Source organism: Ambystoma mexicanum, chromosome 6q (assembly GCF_040938575.1).
Source record: "Ambystoma mexicanum isolate Mex_15411 chromosome 6q, UKY_AmexF1_1, whole genome shotgun sequence".
Lineage (NCBI taxonomy): Eukaryota > Metazoa > Chordata > Amphibia > Caudata > Ambystomatidae > Ambystoma > Ambystoma mexicanum.
In genome coordinates, this window is record NC_090937.1 from 1,311,368,172 (window position 1) to 1,311,388,782 (window position 20,611).

Consider the following 20,611-nt stretch of genomic DNA (forward strand, 5'->3'; position numbering starts at 1 on the left):
AACGAGTGTAGGAAGTGACCTCTGCACCAATGCATGTCACATGGACCGTTCATCTCTCTACACAAGCAATCCCAAAACCAATCTGATTATGGCTAAGGTTCTTCCTGATCCTAAATAGAGCGCCTGGAGACGGGCACTGGGTTGTAGCGGTGCGCGGTATAAGTCAACATAACCTAGATATGGATCTGGAACCTGTCCAGGCAGTTCTCATTTCCATCTGACCGTCAAATGAGACTTCAGGAAGGGGGGGCACTCCCCTGCGATAACAAAGCTCTAAAATGAGACTTTTAAGCTCAGGTGCAGCAGAACATGTGCTTGCACTATATAAATAAATGGAAAGCCCGGAGAGGGATCCATCTGAAAATGTTGAATTCAGCATTCGTTATGTTGATCAGTAAAAATATTAAATGTTGCATGTGAAGACGCAGAATATGTGATATACATTACTCTAATGTTCTTTTGCTAAATTACTTTGCTGCCTGTAACGTTTTTCTGCAAATCACTTTGCTGCCTGCTAACGTGCTATGCCTATACGATTCTAGTGGCACCATACTTATTATACTCAAACTAATTTCACTTGCCTACCTCTTGCCTTCTAAAAATGCTAGCAGTTACTTTCCACGTGCTGCTCCTAAATGATTCTGCTGCTTCTCAATGTTCTATGCTTAACATGCTCTAGCTGCCTTCTTTAGGCTATGCCATAATTCGCCCAGCTGACCTTCATGTGGTATGTTAAAGCGATCGAGATGCCGCTTAACGTGATATGTGAAACGTGATTCTAGCTGCCTCTCTATGTAATTTGTTACGCTTGTTTCTAGCTGCCTTCTCTGTGATATGTTACACTTAACTCTAGCTGCCACTCTATGTGATATGTTAAACGTGCTTGATATGATATGGTATTTGTAACGCGCCTATACACAAGTGTTTCAAGGCGCCTTCTATGTGCTGCTCCTAGCCAAATTTAGTTGCCACCACGTGCAGCGCCAAAACTAGTACCCATAGCTGCCATTCACATGGCATGCCACAACGATCTTGCTGCCCTTTAACGTGCTAGGCGAACACAATTCAGTTGCATTTTACCTAATGCTCCAAACTGCCTCACCAACTGTCTTATTGTCGCCCCTATCATATCGGATGCATTAGCTTAGACTTAATAGTTCTCCCCACCACTAGTGTGGTCACTACTTCAAGTTCTGTAATATATATCACTTTATAACGTTACCGTGCCACACGGCTGCCTGATATGCTCCTGGGTCACCTTGCACTACCATTGCAGATGTTACTCATACTGCAATGCACACTAGCTTAGGCTTTCATACACAATACCGGCCCTTAGCCCCCTAGTTCCTTTACACCTATAACCTCTCTTTGAATCAGTCACTACATCAGCTACTTCCCGCCCGAAGCTACTCTGTGGGCTGGCAACAGTTAAGTGACTCACCACCTAGCGACACACATATACGCGCTAATCCCTATCTTAATTCACCCGCATTATGGCTAGAACACTTCACCAAGAAACCTATACCTAATAAACCCTGTGCTTTGCACTTAAGAAACCTCAGACTGGGTTCCAGAACTCCCTGTGCTACCAGCCGAGCGCAGAAGCCTTGTACCTTGACCAAATTATCTGCTCCTAGTCCTCGCCACCCTGGGTCCTCCTCATCTTGCCACAAACCCAATCCTAACATCCTACCCCACACTCCCAAAAATACGACAATTATGGGTGCTCTAATCAATGCCAGGTCCCTCCCTGCTGATGCACTGGACATTGCAGACCTTATTAAGTCTAAAGACCTTGACTTTATCGCCATATCAGAGACCTGGCTCCATGCAGCCCCGGACCATTTCTCTCTCTTGCCATACCGACTGACTACTCTATCATTGATGTGACCGCAATTCCTCCCAATCCAAAGGGGGCAGAGTTGCATTTATTCATAAAAACTCACTTGGTCTCAGAGCCTTGCCTAGCCAAAAGATTGCTTCAGCTGAGATACTTTCAGTCAAGTTTCCCATTTCCCCTAATCAAACTGCCACCCTGCACCTCATTTATAGACTACCAGGCCCCACCACTACCTTTGGGGATGACATCACATCCCTACTATTAGATAACGCCAAAACCAAATCGCAAACTATCCTACTGGCGGATTTCAATTTGGGATTCTAAGATCCTAATGACCCCATTGCTGCTGACCTTACGAATACTCTAACTGACTCTCACCTTGTCACCGAACCCACCCACACTAAAGGGCGGACACTCGACTGGCTAGTTGACTCTAATTGCAACGTTAGCTTCAGGCCAATTCACCTTGTGCCTGGTCAGACCATCATACCATTACCTTCAACATAGAAGCTATCAAATGCCCTAAACAGAATATTGCTCCGGCCCTGCCCACCAGAAACAAAAGGGATATAACAAGAGACAAACTTCTCCCACTTATTCTTCCCACACTTAGCAAAGTATCTGCTTCCTGCTCTGACCCCTCTATTCTAGCGGAAACCTATAACCATGTTATGGACTCTGCATTGAACTCATTCACCCCTATCAAACATAGGAAATCTAAACCATGTGCACATCTTAACTCATGGTTTACACCACATTTGAGAGTGCTAAGAAAAGAAAAACGCAATGCCGAAGCCCGTTGGAAAAGTCAGCCCTCGGATACCCATAAGGACTGTCTCATCATAGCTTCCATCAACTACAAAGAGGCTAACTTCCATGCTAAAAAAGATATCTTTAACAAACGTATTACTCTAGCAGATTCTAACTCCAAAGAATGGTTTAAGATTCTAAAGGAACTGGAATCGCCCGCTACTCGCCCGGACTCGTGCATCAAAGACAGCAAATGTTGCTCGAACATACAGAAAGCACTCCTGGACAAAATTGCCACCCTCCAAAACAAAACTAAAACTAAGCAAAACTGTCTTCAGACAGATAAGCAACTGAATACCCTTATGACTGCAGTCGCCCAGGCCACCCCTAAAATGAAACCTTTCAACTTCTCTCCACTCACTATAGCTGAAGTTGAATGTATTATTAATAAAATGAAACCCTCCAACTGTCAAGGCCATTCATGTCCAGCCCCTATTATCAAGGAGGCCTCCCACGATCTAGCCCCATTCATTACCACCTTTATAAATTCATCCTTTAAAACTGGTATAGTCCCGGACAACCTTAAAGACGCCTGGGTCATCCCTCTGCTTAAAAAACCCTCACTGGATCCTAGCCTAGCTACTAACAACAGGTCCATCACCACTGTCCCTTTCATGCTCAAAATAATGGACCAGGCTGCCTACCTTCAGATCCAGGACTATATGGAAGTCAATCTTCTTGGTCTAAGGCAATCTGGCTTCCGGCCCAGGCATGGGACGGAAACTGCCCTCATTCACCTAAAAACTCAGCTTGAGGTACTGAAAGACAATGGGAAAAAAGCCCTGCTTTTATTACTTGATCTTTCAGCGGCCTTTGATTTGGTCAATCACCAAATCCTTTGCCAGCACTTATTATCTGCCACCCACTTTTCGGACCCTGCCACTGCCTGGATCAGATCTTTCTTAAGCAACAGATCTATGCGGGTTTGCTCGCTGTCAGCATCTGCTGAGCCTGCCCCTATTAATTTCAGTGTACCCCAAGGCTCCTGTGTGTCACCAACACTGTATAATGTGTTCACAAAACCTTTGTTTGATGTTCTCGACTATCTGGGTGTCTCCTACACTAACTATGTCGACGACACCCAGATACTTATCCCCATCACAGGTGATTATGCAGTGGACACCAAAGCTTTGAATGATGTCTACATGGTCATTCAGGCTTGGATTGCGAAACATGAGCTTTGTCTCAATGACGACAATACAGAACTCCTCAGTCTGGGTTCATACCAACGTTTTAACAAACTTAATCCCTCATTCAAGTTGTTCACCATTGATGGCAACGTCATTAAGGTCTCTAATGACACTAAAACATTAGGAATTTACCTTGATTCTACACTCTCATTGCGCAGACAAACCAATGCTGTCAAGCTCAGCATCTGCCTATACCTGTAAACCTATCACGGCTTGTAGACCGTTCTTGACTACTCCCAATTGCACTATCCTGACTAGAACTCTTGTCATGTCCAAGATAGACTATTGCAGCGCCCTCTATCTAGGGACCAGTCAATCTAACCTTAACAAACTGCAAGTCATTCAGAATAATGCCATCAGAGTATTAAACATTCCTAGAAACCAACACATCTCTAATCATAGGTGTAATTTACATTGGCTGCCTATTAAGCATAGAATATCTCTGAGAACACTTGCCTTGACTCACAAGTGCCTGGGTAACCAGGCCCCCATCTACTTAGCCAATCGACTCACTCCCCACACCTCGACTCGGCCCACGAGAGCAGCCCAAGCCCATAGTTTATCTCTCCCTAGATTTAAACTGCAAAAAGCTGGTGGCGTCAGCTTACCGGTCTTGGCCTCTAAACTCTGGAACACCCTTCCTAATGATATTCGAGCTGAGCCTTCCTGCCAATCCTTTAAGCGCAAAACCAAAGCGTGGCTCTCAGCACAAAACATCTGAGTTACTTGACGGTATACTATGGATACTGCCACTCTGCCACTCACCCAGCCTGCTGTTATATAGTTCTCCGCTTAAACAACGCCTGTACTGCATTGTGCATTTAGGTCTTGAATGTAGATAACTTTCTTCCTGTGCCTATTCTCTCGTTTGATCCTTCCTATATTTTTTTATGCTCTTAATTGTTAGAGGAACTGCTTGTATACCCTCTCGCCTGTAACATGCCTTATGTATTATACTGTTTATATTCTTATCGTACCGCAGCCCTGCCCGTGTGCCTACTGTAAACTGGCAGCGCTTGCCATTTATTTCCATGTATGTAACTGTAAACTTGCCTCCTAAAATATGCGCCCAGTTGCCTTCGGGCCGGTGCGCTATATAAATAAACAAAATACAAACATAAAGCGTCGATAAACTGGGCACCACTAAAGTGAGTAATAATGATGTCTGTGGTCACAACGCTTAGAAGCGGCAGGAATCCGGCCTGAAACGCTATATAAAAACATGATGCTATTATTTTGTCAAGTACACAATTAATGATAGAAACCTCAATTAAATTTTAAAAAATCAACACTGGGTACAAGATGGAATATGCCCTCCTTCGTAACCCTTATGCCCGTCTTCTTTCACGACCCCATAAAAACAGTTGTGTCCCCCACCGAAAACTTTAACCGCAAAATAAAATAAAAATTAAATGTTACAACGCCAAATTTAAGAAATAAGACATGTCCAAGTTGCTCATAATGAACTTGCCATTGAGTACATGCTATAGTTTCCATTCAACCGTTCACAAATAACACTCATTATTTGCCAGGGAGGCTAATCTTTCTTGGACATAGCCAAGGGGTTACATATTTACCCATGTATAAATACAGGAAGGGACATATAACCGTTTCCCGTGACTTTCCTATCTGGCGATTCCTTCTGATACTGCGCTGCAAGGCTCCCATGCGTGACTCGCGCGTTAGATGCGCGCTGCTTCCGCGCGCCGCCTCCCTGCCACCTACGCGGTACTCACCTCACGCCGGGGTTCACGAACATGACGTAGTCGTCGCATCTGCCCAGGATGATCTCGTACAGGTCCGCCGTGGTCCCCGCTCCTTTCCAGTTTTCTGGTGGTATTTCCGAGTGGTGGTGTTTGCCGAGAAAGAAGGCGAGTGCAACGATGCCAGCTAAAAAAAGCAGGGCGCAAGCCACAAGGATAAGCCGGCGCTTTTGTGTGCACAGGAGTGCATGTGTGCATGCCATCTCTGAATTGCAGTGCTTTTCTGCCCAGCTGAAGAGTCCGCAGGGCTGGAAACACTCAGCACAGAAGACCCTCCCGCTCCTCCCCCTTTCACGCATCCTCTTTTCTGCGGTATCTTTTCTCAAAACGAGCTGCACAAGTTACTGCAGCTTTGTTGACGAATCAGAAAAGTGACAGAGCCCTTTTGTGCTGCACATTATGCGAAATCAGTCGTTTTTCAGGCATTTTTCGTTGCACACCATTGTAACAATGATAGCTACTGTTATGCGGCACGTACTCACATAAACTGTCAACACAAAGGGCCAGATTACGAGTGAAGCGATAATTCTGAAGGAATTACTGCTAAACTAATTTGCCATTATCACCACTCGGTTACCATTAGCACCACTCGGCCCAGCAGCATTACTGTCGGATTGCGAGCATGCTAACGGCACTGTTTGTGCCCGTTTATGACGCCACGGGACTCCTTGGCGATTTTGGAGGATTTACCACCCGTGGTAATTCCGTTGCTGTAAATCCTCCAAGATTTGGAGGTAAATTAGAGTAGGTAACCGCAGAAATATGCTGGAGGGGAATCCTCCACTTCACCTCCAAAGTCAGAATCCAGCAGGGCAGTCAAAATGGCAGTCATTATTTTACCGCCCAAAAAAAAAGGCCAGTAACGGAATTATCCAAAATGTATCACACTGCCGAACGAACACGTAATATGTATATGTTTTGCATTGAGGTCAAGATGCATAGCAAATAAAAAGCATCCTTCTTTTAGTAGAATCTGATGAAGCGCTTTCAAATTGCTCTACATACAAAGCCATTCAGTTATAGGTCAGCAATTCTTGCGATTGGTCGTAGTATTTGATGACGTTAAAGATTATGCAGTGAATATCTTCCTTGTCTTCTGCTGACATGTCCAAAGTCTGTGCATGTTGTATAGCATGTCCCTGAGTTTAATCCTAAACAAGCATGTGCAATTGTATTTTTTGCATATTCTTGGTTGTATTTTATTCCTTACAATGCAGTGGTGTAATGAGCATGCCTCATTTTCGTTTTGCCGTTATTTCCATTTTCTCCCTTTTTTTCCTCCTTGTATTCGTTTTTGCTAACCTTCCTGTAGCGCTGTTTCTAGCACTGCGCCCTTTGTGACATCTTTTTTCTTTTCCGCTTCTTTCCTCTTTTTTATCGGAAGCTCCCTTTCTGTCCTGCCGTTTGCCCTTTCTCTTGCTCTTTTATTGCTCTCTGCACTTTTGACTGAATTTTGTTTCCCGTCTCTATCCCTTCTTTCTAGCTCTGGTCTTCTACAAATTCTCCTTAGCCTTTTTTCACAGCTCAACATCACAAGCTGCATCTTAGAACCTGATTTACAAAAATGTTTGTGAATGCGGAAGTCCCATTGAAAACATGTTTGTAAACAGGCCCTTAGTGTTTTATATTTCCCAACCTTACCAGATTCCACGTGTATTCTACATTAGAATAATTGGAAAATAACTTTCATCAGCTTCAGTAAGAGGTCAAGTATTGAAGGGGGTTGACTGTATGACCATATATTTTAAGGAATAAGAGAGGATATTGCAAGTCTCCATGGAGTTCCGTGACCTTATACAGACAACATTTTTCAAGGTTACGTATCTCAGTCTAAATTCAGATAAACAAGGTTACGGGGGACTTCAAGTGTCCTCATATTGTACTGCTGTGGTGCCTTATCCTACATGTAATGTAGATAAGAATCAGATATCTCTTTAAATGCCTACCTAAGGTTCTAATTGCTAGCAGGTTGGGTTGTCCAATCTTGCTTGTAATGAGAAATTCAAAGCACCATGATTATGTGACTGTAATAACTTATTACAGATGTATATTGAGGTCACACCTAGATGCTAGTAAGGACACTATGCAGGGACGTCATTTCACCAAAATACCAGGGGTAGCGGAAGTGACATCACACGACCCTAGACCACTGATGGCATCACAGGAAGTGATGTCATTTGTCCCCACCGTGTAGTGATAATGCGGGAAGCGATGGAACACGACCTTTCACCCGTTGACAAAACAGGAAGTTGCATCACATAACATTGTACACTACGAAAAATATGGTTAGGATATCACTATAATGTGATGTGCATTTCATACAAGAATGGATCGCCATATGTATCGTTAAGATCAGTATGTATAGGCCCATATTACCAAATTACTGTGAATGCAAGCAGACGCCCATGACCAAATGATAATGATGTGTTATTATAAAGCACTTACGCTTAAGTGCTTTATATAGAAAAAATATACACCCAAATCACCCAACCTGTGTTGGTACTCATTTATCGACCTCAGAAGGATGAAAGGCTGAGTTGAGGCATTTAAGAAAAGACCAAATCAGTGACACACCCCCTGACGTGTGCCTGAAATAAACCTTTAATGAGTCTAGCAATTATTGTATAGAATTCCAGAAAGACACATTATTTGGTATTCCTATTCATTCTTATTTAGGGACAGCGCTGAAAGTGTTAGACTTGTGGCACTCCTGTTCTTATTTTTCTTCTTTTTTTTAAGGGGCCTGTACAAGAAAGCCAGCCACCCAGAAGTAAAGAGCCACATGGTGCTGGCCACAGCCCAGGAGCTTGCATTACAAGCTCCTGGGCTTTTTTAGAGGTCGCAAGGGAGACCACAGAGGTCGCAAGGGAGCCCTCAGAGGTCGCAGTTGCGTCCTCTGGCGACCCCTAAATGACGTCCCTGACACTATGTTCAGGCTTTTATACAGATGTTGCAGGCTTCCATGTACCAAGAGGATCTTATTTTCTTTAAATGTTATATGCTTATCTTAATAATTAATCAATGGTACACTTAACAATACAATGCTAAACCTTTCATCATAAATGCCACAATTTGCAGCGCAATTCGGCACTGGCCTGGGGAAACAAACCGACAATACCTCAGTTTATGGTGTAACCGCAGAAAATAAGGGCGGCTGAGGTGGCGGGACGGTGTCCTGCTGCATCAGCGGCCCGGCCTTTGCTCGCCCGAGGCAGCATCTACAGGGCTTGTGCCAAGTGGAGACCAGTGGTATTCAAATGTTACCCTACGGACCCAACTTGAGTAAAAATATTGTTTCTGGGCCCCCCAGCCTAGGAGTTGGTCCCCCTAGGGTGACCAAAGGATGTTCGGGGGGCCACAGGCTCTTTAGAATATTAGCAGTTTGTCTACCGAGTATATGTTTTTATTAAAAGCAGTCACCTTAATCTCTTTTTTAATTAGAACAGTCATCGTAATCCCTTTTTTAATTAAAACAGACATCTTAATCCCTCTTTTAAGAGTCAGCCTCCCCGCTTCTCCTGGACATCCTTTGTGCTCCAACCCCCCACCCCACCAGTTTGAAGACCACTGGTGTAGACGCTGCGGCTTAATTAAACCTTGTTTTTTCGGTTTGATGAATGACTGCACTGGTCCAGCTGTGTGACTTCAGTATGGAGTTAGACAGGCCGCAGGCTCTCTGCCAAAAAGAGAAGTCAAGGGACGACATCTGTCCCCGGTTTGCAAACTCGGTGTAAACATGGATTGTAAATCTTGGAATTTTGTTGATAGTAAGACCAGCTCATGGTTTAAAGAACTGTTCAAGATACGTGGCTCTTATTTAACCCCACACAAAATAAGACTTCTGGAGTGAGGTCAGGATCCAATCATTGGAAAAGTGATCCTTTCTTTACAATGATAATACGTGCTTAGCAGCCATATTTGTAATCGGACAGACTCATTATTGGTGAGATATCTCCTGGAAAGGCTCTTCTCATTTCTTTCTTGAAATGCTGAACCCTGAGCGCTGCCAACACAAGGGAGTCCCAGATGGTTGGAGCTCGTCCAGAGCAGGATGCCTGAAGTTCAGATCCCTCACACGAAGCGGGACCTCACTCTACGGCGTGTGTATATGGCATGACAAGAGCACTGGAGCGCTGGGAGGAAAGAGCTCTTAGTTTCAGCAGAAGGCGAGCATCAATTCACTACCGCCCGAGAGGTAGCAGGATTGGGGTGATGTCAGCGATCGAAGTGAACGGGAACAGTCAGGAACGGTGTTCCACTACTTTTATTTATATCTGTTTACCATTCCTCTACTTTTTATGACCACAGTAACCATTCTCTACAGAGGATTTGTCCATTCATGTCCGTGTGCAAGAGTAAAGTTGTAATAGGAGCCGTAGTTACTAGTCACTCAAGGCCGGTTCATGGAATATTTGCCCGGTTCAAAGTGAATTTGCACTGCTGAAAAGTGACTTTGCACTGCCGACGCAAACCCTGATTCATGGAACTGTGCAAAGTATTTTTTGCAGTGCAAAGTCCGGGCAAAGTCAGCAAATAGTCATTTTTGCAGTACCAAATGATTGCACTGTAAAAATACCGGGCAAATATTCCATGAATCGAGCCCATAGGCTTTTAGAATGCCACAGCCACAACACTTGCCACAATTCCACTACTTATTTCGGTACACTTCTACCACTGGTGATTTGAGCATTGCAGCTGGTATATGGTCACGGGAAGCAGAAAGGCTGCTCTCTGCTTCACTGCGCAGGAGTGTCAGGTGTAATTTGTGAGAGCCCCATACTTAAAACATTCCATTGCTTGCTCCACTCTGAGCATTGTAGGTACCTGCACTAAAGTGTGGGTGCCACTTTAGCGCTGTGTCTCCCCTTACCTTCGTTATGTGGTACTTTAGGTAACGACAGACGTTAAATAGGTGTCGAGTTTGCAGGTAGGTCGGTAAGTAGGCAAGAACATGTATGCAGCACATGCATCTGGCAGAGGCATCTTCATCTCCTTGCATGTGACCCGTCATGTGACTACACAGTCAAGCTGGACCTTTTGTTATCTAGGAAACAGAAACGTGTTTAGTTTCTTTTTGAATTCGCCCTGGTCCTCAAGGAGACCTCATGATGATGGCACTCGTTGGCACCCCTGGTCGCTTATAGTTTGGCTAGCTGTTATTGGGTGGCGACTTGCCAGGGCTCGAGTTTCATTCTGAAGTAGAGCCTCTCTTTTTGGGGACTGTGGTGACATGAATGTTGGCAGTGCTTCTAGAGGTCTTTTTTGTAATTATGGGCTGTATGAGGTACCCCTGCTCGCCATCAGCATATGCGTGTGATGCTGAGGCATCATCACTCTTCAGGTAAGTCCCACTGGAACCAAAGATGAGGCAGGAGACAGGAGATACAAAAGTAAACTTGGTTTATTTGGTTACAGGGTATATAGTAGGTTGGAAACAGGAGAGCAGTAGAATAGCCCCATTCCCCTGCCCCCCAGGTCTAGCTCCCATCCTGAAAGTCCCTTCAAGTGCCAAACCTGGAACCTACATGTTATTAAGGTTCCATATCACATGTAGCATTCTGATAGAGCTTATAGTAGAACAGGAAGAAGGGAGCATACTACAGGTGCCCAGACTCTTGCTCGTTGTTCCAAGGGGCAGCATTTATGAGGCGGGGAGGAGGGTTTTGGAGACATGCTGATAAAAAAAATGTGTGTTGCTCAGAGTGGTAATCTTGTGGCCCCATAGCCATTGGAAGGAGACATAGTGATCATTTCCTTTCTTTTCTGCTAAGAGTGGTAACCGTGTGATCGCATAGTTATTGCGTTAGGGTCCGATTCATGGAATTTTTTGCAAGGTCCAAAGTAACTTTGCACTGCTGGAAAGTGACTTTGCACTGCCAACACAAACCCTGAGTCATGGAACTGTGCAACGTGTATTTTTGCAGTGCAAGGTCTGGGCAAAGTTGATGCATACTCATGTTTGCAGTAATAAATGACTTTGCACAGACTTTGCACTGCAAAAATATACTTTGCACAGTTCCGTGAATCAGGGTTTGGGCTGGCAGTGCAAATTCACTTTTCAGCAGTGCAAAGTTACTTTGAACCGTCACCGTGCAAAAAATTCCATGAATCGGATCCTAGTCTTTAACAGAGTTCTCAGTGAGTAATTTTTAGCAGGGCGGTAGCGTGGCCTACCAGGAAGCCACAAGTAAATGCAGTGACATGTATGTGGTGAAGGCAGTTTTCATCATTATATAGTTTATAGCCTATAATGTATAGGTTCTGCTAGTTGATGATATAACAGTCACAGTTCTATGTAAGTCATCATGGCAGGACAGACAAAACTCAGGTCACATAGATATGTGTACATTTGAGAGAGAGAGAGAGAGAGAGAGAGAGAGAGCGCGCCTTTCCGTGTTTGAGCACGTGTGTATTCTGCATGTATGTATTGTATTTGTTAATATGTGGAGAAAGACGAATTTCCAAACCTTCTCTATTGGAAAGTCTTGATTCTCTTGATGGCACGGATGCTTCTCTTTCTCTTTATTTCCTATTCGGATAAGCTCTAGCAGAGAAGAAAAGTATGACGGGCATTGAAATGGAGCTAAGATCTTATCAGCCGATTGACGCTGTTCCTCTCTTCCTGCAGACAGAATAATGTTAATAGCGTTCGTATTAACATTATTCTGTCTGCAGGAAGAGGGGAACAGCGTCAACCAGCTGATACGATCTCAGGACACGTGTAGGGATATGCTGTGTTTCTCTGAAAAATCATTCCTGTGTCTCACGCCTGACGTAGTCAAAGGGATGTGATCCAAAGGCTGTTGTGCAAAATAATCCTTTTCCGGCCATTGGTGACGATGCCATTCTAGAACACCCGAGATGAACACATCAGCATTAAGTTATACATGTGCAGCATTTACAAACTAAGAATTCAATGCCAATACCAAGTGTTCACTGGTATGGGGCATTTGTCCTGAAGAAAGCCTTGTCCTGTCGCCCATATTGCGAACAACCAGATAGGCTAAAATTGTGGAAATGAGCAAGGCTGGAAACATATGTACCCTGTCGACACTATGATGAGAGGGCTTTTTCATACCTAATTACATTTGTAAAAGTCACTCGTTTGTGGCTACTAACATCACCATGTTTCTGTGTATATGAAGAATACAGAACAGGAAAAAGAAAAGACTGCTCAAACACCATTAGGGTGGATTCTGTCTAAATACTTGACATGTTTTACATGTTTTAGAATAACTTGTGTGTGACCAACCGGTCTATTTTTCAGTATGTTTTGTATCAGATACATTTGCTACTTTTTTTGCTACACCCGATTCATCCATCTTTTGTTATCTGTTTATAAAGATGGTAAAATACTCTCACTAGTTTATGTATTTGTCTCCAACAAACAGCAACATTTAAGAGTAGCTGTTTGTGAATCCTGTTGTTGTATATGTTCTATATGTCCTCTCACAAACAAGCCCCCTTCATCAAAAAAGAGGACCCCTTGTGTGCTCGTTTGAGTATATACTGCATAGTGTAGGAGCCAGTGAAGATAGCACCCCAGCCCGGACCCACGTGCAGCCTGTGCAAATACAATATGCTCAGGGGCCAGACCTGGTGGAAGAGAGGAAGCAAACGTTGTGAGCCGCTCAGCGCCTGACAGCCTGGCTGAAAAATGCAATGTGGCCTGAGGGAAGTCCACACGCCCCTGGGCCAGACGGAGCGGCTGGTGAAGATGAGGAATCCGAACGGCACCAGCATAGTCCATGGGACCACAGCACCAACAAAGGCCTGTGAGGCTATGCTCTCCCGGGGCCACATGAGGAAGGTGGCGTGAGAAGGACTTACCAGGAGCTCCGGCCGCTGCGTTCTTCAGAGCCAGGGCTCAGCGCTGGAGTGTGCAGTAATTTGGCATCGGCTCCACCCAGGAGGGCGGGACCTGGTCGGAGCCCAACAGTGATTTTACCTTGCCACTGGAAGTTATGATAAGGCATCGCCAAGGAGGGAATGAACATAGGGCTCCGTAAGCCCTGATGCACCCCTAAGTCTACATAAACCCAGATGCACCGCCAGGGCAGAAATGACGGGGTGCACAAGTCACATTGAGCGAAGCACCACCACAGAGGACATTAATATAGGGCTCCGTGAGGCACCGCCATGGAGGAAAGAATAGGGATACTCAAGCCATATCAATTATTAACACTGCCACAGAGGAAATATCAGTGGAACTGAGCCGGCAAGTCCCTGGAAGGGCCACATTGTTATCCTGTGGCAGCCACCAATGGCAAAGAGGAAGCAGTTCTAAAGTGAAAAAGTCCCAAGACAGACAAGCTGGTCTACATGAATAAGGTACTGTACTTTTGGAGAATGTTTATTTTCAATCTAACAGTTAGGGAATTGACTATTAAGGACAGAGTGCAGCTGCCAAAGGTAATGAGAAACATACAATTAAATGTGCACTAAGAAAGAAGGGGAAGGTTGGGATTGACCACAGAGAAAGTGTGAGTAGGAACCTACTCAAAGTTTAGATGAAGTGGGGTTTATTTTGAAGGGCATCTATTACGCTTAGGAAGGTTACATCAAACTCTGAATGGGACTAGGAAATGGGTCCAGCATTTAATGGAAGAAAGTCTAACTGTTTAATAGGTTTGCATGTTTTTATATAAAAGTGAAAAGGGTAAAAAGAATTCCCCTTCTTGTGTACTGTGCCTCATTTAAAATCAGGAACTCGTGATTGTGACCCTTCTCCTGTGTTAACATCATGTTGTATTGCAGGTTGCTAAGCGGCTCACCTCACCAGCTGGTCTGGAAGGGTGGGGTTGTGGGATGTATTGACCCACTCACTATGCTATGCGACATCACCCTGCCAGTTGTGGGGAAAGAAACAGCAACAATGGCGGCAAAACCCTTGTGCGCGCCAAAAACCTATAAAAACGGTGTGCTTCAGCACACAAAAAGAGGGATGCACAATCAGCCACCCATGGTGCATGTGCGGAGGAATAGAGCACACCCTGCAGAAAAGGTGCCAGTGGGCTCCATGACCAGCAAACAGACTGCAGAGAGAAAAGCAGCACTTTGCAAGTGAAACCAAAATGTGCATACAATTGTCATATGTTTTGTTGCCAAAAACTCCAAAACGCCTATAACACAACACTTTTCAACATTTACAACCTTGCCTGGTGCTAAATTTCATGTACCAAATGAAGCATTGTGAGACATTCAAAGTTTTAAAAACTGACAGCCTATATGCCAAAATCTGGGTGAGGTACCTGGGGCTGCCTGAATGACAGCTGTCAGGGGAGTACTAAGGCAGCTTTTAAATGACCTAAAACTCAAAAGTCTGCTGAATTAACAGACATAAACAGCATTGTTGCCAAAAAGGAATACAGATTTTAGTTGTTTTTGATTCCACAGATTTTAAGGCCAAGGAAGAAATGTATTTGTATGTGATGCAACAAATGTGGGTTTTGTAAAGTTTAAGGAGTAATTAGCTTGGCTGAAGTTGAAAAAAACTGGGAAAGCAGGTTTCTTCCCAGAAGCAGGGCCTTCCCCTCAGCAGAAACTCATGGGGAGGTGTGAATTGCAGGGTAGGATAGATTCTGGTCTACATAGAGCAAAGGAACAATGACCAAGCTGCAGCACAGGAAATTGGAAGTGTGAAGCAGGTTGTAAATGGCCTCTGAAAGGAACAAACAAGCAGGAGCATACTCCTGGACTGCAGGGAGACGAAAAGAGGCGGAGCCAAGTGACCATCTGTTGCTGAACATGAACAAAGAACACTTTTTAAAAGACTTATAACTTCGAAGCACTAATGTCATCCGAAACTAGATACCTTTCCAAAAGCTATATGTTTCCAATGTTTATTTAAATGAAAGTTTGAAAAAAAAAGACTTATAACTTGCTATTAAAAATGGTGAAAAATATAAAAATGACAGAGTTGTTCATTTAATTTTTGGCTGCGCGTATGAAGAGGTGGCAGCACTGTGTGACATGTTCTGGACAGGAATGGCAAGATATGTGATTTTACGCAAAATGTATTACTGTTAGAATTGTGAAAATCTACATGCATATCCCTATGTTAAACACGCACACTTGTGGAAATTTGCAGAAAAATGGGAAAGTGTGTTCATAGTGAAAAGGGCAAAATTCCGTAGAAAGCGGAGACAAGATCCCACAGCTACGGGGTTTTGAGGAATAGCTGCTATGTAAAATATGCAATCTGTGTATGTGATTTTTATAGAGGTTGCACATGTGTAAAAATGTATTTTGCCAAAATTAGACTTTGTGTTCCAGTGGCTAGGGGTAGATTCTCAGCATCATAAAATTACACCATAAAGATGACACTCTGTTTCTCTCCTCCTATCAAAGCAGAGAGTAGACTCAGGGGCAAGCTTAGCTAAGTGGGCCCATACATCACTTTGTGAGGTGATTTTTAAAACATAAATAGAGACAGCTGAGAGCACATAGGGACTCCCTGATCCAGCCACCTTCCTGATTCTGGCAAAGTACTCGGATCCAGCTTCCTACATCCAGCTTTAAATATTCTTCCAGATCCAGATGCTAAATCTCATGCCAGCAATAGAGACTATTGATTTCCAGCAAGGCCCCAAATCCTCAAATGTATTCTCTCCACTCAGTAAAGCACTGTGTGGTGTGAGAAGGCCATTTTTAACCAGTATCCAGAAATTCTCTGGCTTGCCACCACTAGGGTTGCCTGAGGAACTCGCCATCCAGCGTATCCAAATACCCACAGACTAGGAGAGCAGATCCTGTGCCAATCCAGCGACCGGCCTAGAGGATCCAGTCCTGTGCCTGATGTGCTGTTTTTCCTAGACCAGACCCAATCCTGACGGTCCCATTTAAAAAGGTATCCAGTGAGTATAAATAGGAAGAATTGTGTCCCATAGCGTATGTACTTTGCATAGTCTTGTCCCTAGCTTATACCCATCCTATCTTTCATCTAGAACCAGTATTGTTAAAACTATCTTTGCACTGTCTCTTCTCTCATATGTGTTCCTAAACCCTAACTTCCTATTGATTGATTAAGAAAAGTAATTCCCAAACAAAACAGAAAGTAGAGTATCACACCTGAACGGTTATGAGCGGCCCTAAATGACCTTCCTGTGTGGCATTCTACTTTTTGGTAGTCTTTAATATAGCATAAGAAAACATATCTGTCAATTCAAAGTGCATTCCCGTTTTCCATTCTCGCGCCTCTCGAAAAAAATGATCTTTACTAAAACCTCTGTAACTCCCTCAGTTTCTGTGATAGAAACAAAGTTTCAACTCCTACTTGTAGCCAATATCCATAGCTATCCATAGAACCCAACCCGTGGTTCTCCCGTGATCGCGAATATCGCCCAATGAAAGGTTTGCCGTGATTTTAAAAATCTGAAAGTGTTACACGTGTAAAATAGCTCTACACTGCTTCTGACTTGGACCTTAAGATTTCAATTGTTTTCTGCTGACCAGATCATTGCTTGTGCTTGTGTGCAACTGTTCAAAGCGGCTCCCATAGGAACTTATAACCATTTCAGTATTTTTGACCAGATTTGGTGTTTGCCCAGTCCATTCTAAAGACAATCTTAAAAGCCATTCTGACAGCTGAGCAGTCAATTCCATTTTCTCTTGTGCTTGAAAGGGGTAAAGTTGGACTGATATTCTGTTTCATTGGTGTCATTCCTGAATACCTGCTCTCTCCTCCTATCTCTTTACATAGCCTGTAGGGAGGTTCAGGGAGTTGCAGGGGGAACTGCTAACCACAGTGCTATCTGATCTGAACCAACACAAAAGTATTATTTTCTGTGCTGCGTTTGTTTTGCTTATTACCTATTCCTATTGTACTAAAGATATTATTCAGTGTTCTGTCACCCCATTGGTGATTGTTGTGTACCTATTAAAACATATTGTGATTACATTTTAAATACATAAATAAATATTTACCTTTGCAAACTAGCCTGATTCCTGGTTCAGTGTGACCAGGGGGGTGCCAGGAGAAGGGTGTGATATGAGTGGTATATCGTTCAGAATATTGAACTTTTAGACAAAAATAAATAAGAATTTCAGTTGTACACTACATGCTGAGCTTTGACTTGGGTGTGTGCCGGATTGAAATCACTTACAGCTTGGCTTCAGTGTGGACTGTTGCTGGCTCAGGGGCACGTTCATAATTGTGCGCACCTGAGCCAGGGCCCAGAAAACCATGGGTTACACTTGCTTAAAGCTTACCTATCACAAACAAGGCCGACTGAACAGTGGGCTTCAGGTAAAACTCTTTGGACATCAATTGCCCTGCACAGTCTTTTGCCTTCATTATGTCCTCAAAATGCACTCCTGCCTGAAAAGCTGTGCATGTGATAGCCTCTCTGGTTGAACGTGCCCCAAAATGACTCCTATCGACCCTGTCCTGGATAAGTCCTCAATGCACACATCTACACAGCATTGAGGAACCTACTGGTTTGTAGGGTTTGCAGACTCAGATTAACAGCCAATTATCACCACTCAGGTGAAAAACATCCATCCTCTCATACGCTTTAAGACATCTTACTGCACATAATTATTGATCATCCAGAAATTCAGATAAGTGATCACTCTTGAACTGCATTAGTATGCCGAGTGATATGAAAGAGAACTCCAGAGAAAATATACAGCATGCACACATCTGACATTTATTTAGGAGAATCATCAAATCACCAATGAGAGCCATTCTAGAAAGATGCTGATTGCAATCCCATGACTAAAATATATTGAACATCATATTTACACCATAGTACTGAATAATGGCAAACTGGTGGAACTGAAATTCGGAGCAACTTCATCAATCTGCACACTGCAGGTCCTCTCCTATCAGAGCCCTTTTCATCAGACCAAGCCCTGCAGAGATTCTTCAATCTGCACCTTGGCAGGTCCTCTCCTATCGGGGCCCCTTCTATCAGCTTGAACCCTGCAGAGATTCCTGAAAGGTGACTGTTCACTATCCTATCAGCTTTGCCTCCTTCTGCAAGGTCCTCCAAGCAGTTTAGCACCAGTTTTAATGGTGTTGAAAAGGATGGAAACCCCTCCGTATTAGGGGTGTACCGAATAGAAAATGTACTATTCAGCCGAAAACCAAATAGTTGGCCTAAGTATTCGTCCGGAGCCAAATAATGAGCCGAATAGTATTAACTGCCTATTGATGGTTGCAGGTGCAAAATTATGCGAGTACCTAGGTATATAAAGGCAGTGCATAACAAGCCAAAACTGTTGGCTTTACAAATGCTAATTTTAACAGGACTTCAGTGAAGGGAATGCATAGTGCTTACGTATAGATCATAGCTGTAACTAAGCCTTAGAAAGGTAGTTTTATTATTGCTTACATTGCCTAATAGGTCATTCGGTAGGGAACTGGGGCTGTGTGTGAGATTTCAGTACAACTCCAATTACATTGACATATTACAATAGGCTCTGCTAATAACAAGGAAATAACTAAAAAGTTAATTTCTCAGTCTTTCCAAATCCCTGCTCCATCAAGTAAAAGGTGATGCCCACTTAGTGAAATAGTGTTCTGAGAGCACAGTAGCTGCATGTCTGTCCATCCTTTTGTTCTGCAGGGTGTGCCCTGAAGGATACATTATGTGCACTGTGGGTGGTGGAGTCTGTAATATACTTTTCTGCAACAGAACTGAACTGGGGAGGGGCTGGTTGGTTGACAGGGATCACGTTATCAATCCCCATCCCCCAAGGACAAGTCCTGGGGCGTGGGGAGGATTGGCACAACCACTCCTCCACACTCAAGTAAGGAATTTCTGGTTAACAATATGCATATTTTATGATGCTTTTATTCCTGCATTAATTGTTGCCTTTTGTAAATAAATATGGCTGAATGCCTTACAAAGAAGCATGTGTTTATTTATTTATTTATTTTAATTTTTAGAACGTGCCACACTCCCGCAGGTCTCAGGGCGCACACAAAACAAATACAAAGCTGGATCAGAAGACCAAGGAGAAAAGGGTCACTTTATGCAAGGTTGAAAAGATAAGTCTTAAGTTTTTTCTTGAAGTCCGACAGAGAAGCCATCTTTCTCAGGTTGGGAGGTAGAGCGTTCCATGAAAAGGGCGCCTGGACATTAAATGAGGTGCGTGATATGTAGGGCATATGCTCTAGAAGTGTGGCAGCGGTGGTTGTAAAATACTCACCTCCCGCGAAGCCTGTTTATCTAGCAGCCCAATAAAGCACTTACTGCAGGGAGCCTTTGACACCCTTTTTAGAGGTGTACCAAACTTCGACTTTGAGTAAGTATTCCAGTAAATTTGCGGCCAAAGCCAATCCCCGGTTTTCAGACAAAATTCAGTCGAATACTTACTCGAAGCTGAAGTTCGGTACACCCCTACTCAGTATACACCAGCTGTCCTCGGCTGCACTATAACACCTGGCAGTGGAGGGTGCGTGGGATCCCTTGATAAGGCCTTGAGCTTTCCCTGAAAGTCTCAGGATGGACCAACATTACCAGAAATGCTGCAAGCCACTAGCACTTGTATGCCCATTTGAATGAGGGAATAAGGTTTGCCTCGGGGATCAGAAGAGAGTTCTGGCATAATTGGATAAAAAATGGCAATAATAATTTCAGTAGAAATTGAAACCATGCTTGCGAGGTCCAAATTGAAGTGATCACCCCTAACTCAATCTCCTCACAATGTGCCTTTGGCAGTGTCCTCGCTATCATAGCAAATAGTTGAAATGCATAATTTTTCCCCAGCAACCAAGGTTGTACAATGGATCAGAGGCAGACCTCAAACTGAAAAATTTTGGTGACTACTTGTTGAGTCTAGAGGAGAATAGATCCATCTGCTGGGGTCGTTACTCGTCCTGCGTAATTGAAAATCCAAATGGATCTGATTCCAGTCGTTGGAGTCTAATCCACAGTCGCTGGAGTCCGCCAGGTATCTTGAATTCCAATCTGCCACCGAGTTTGATAACCCTAGTATGTACTCCGCTTTGACTTCTATTATTTTCGCCAAGCAGTAATGCCAGCTGTCCTTCGCTAGCT

The 20,611-nt window shown here is 43.8% G+C and overlaps 1 protein-coding gene across 2 annotated transcripts in view; it reads right to left on the minus strand.

Annotated features, from left to right (window-relative positions):
- Window positions 1-5,870, minus strand: part of LOC138516641 (ADP-ribosyl cyclase/cyclic ADP-ribose hydrolase 1-like) — a 279,111-nt gene extending 273,241 nt beyond the window's left edge. For both annotated transcript variants that reach the window (XM_069631933.1, XM_069631932.1), the window contains exon 1: window positions 5,577-5,870. In XM_069631933.1, the coding sequence (XP_069488034.1) occupies window positions 5,577-5,806 (230 nt within the window). In that variant the 5' untranslated portion in view covers window positions 5,807-5,870. The remainder of the gene's footprint in view (window positions 1-5,576) is intronic.
- Between the last annotated feature and the right edge of the window lie 14,741 nt (window positions 5,871-20,611).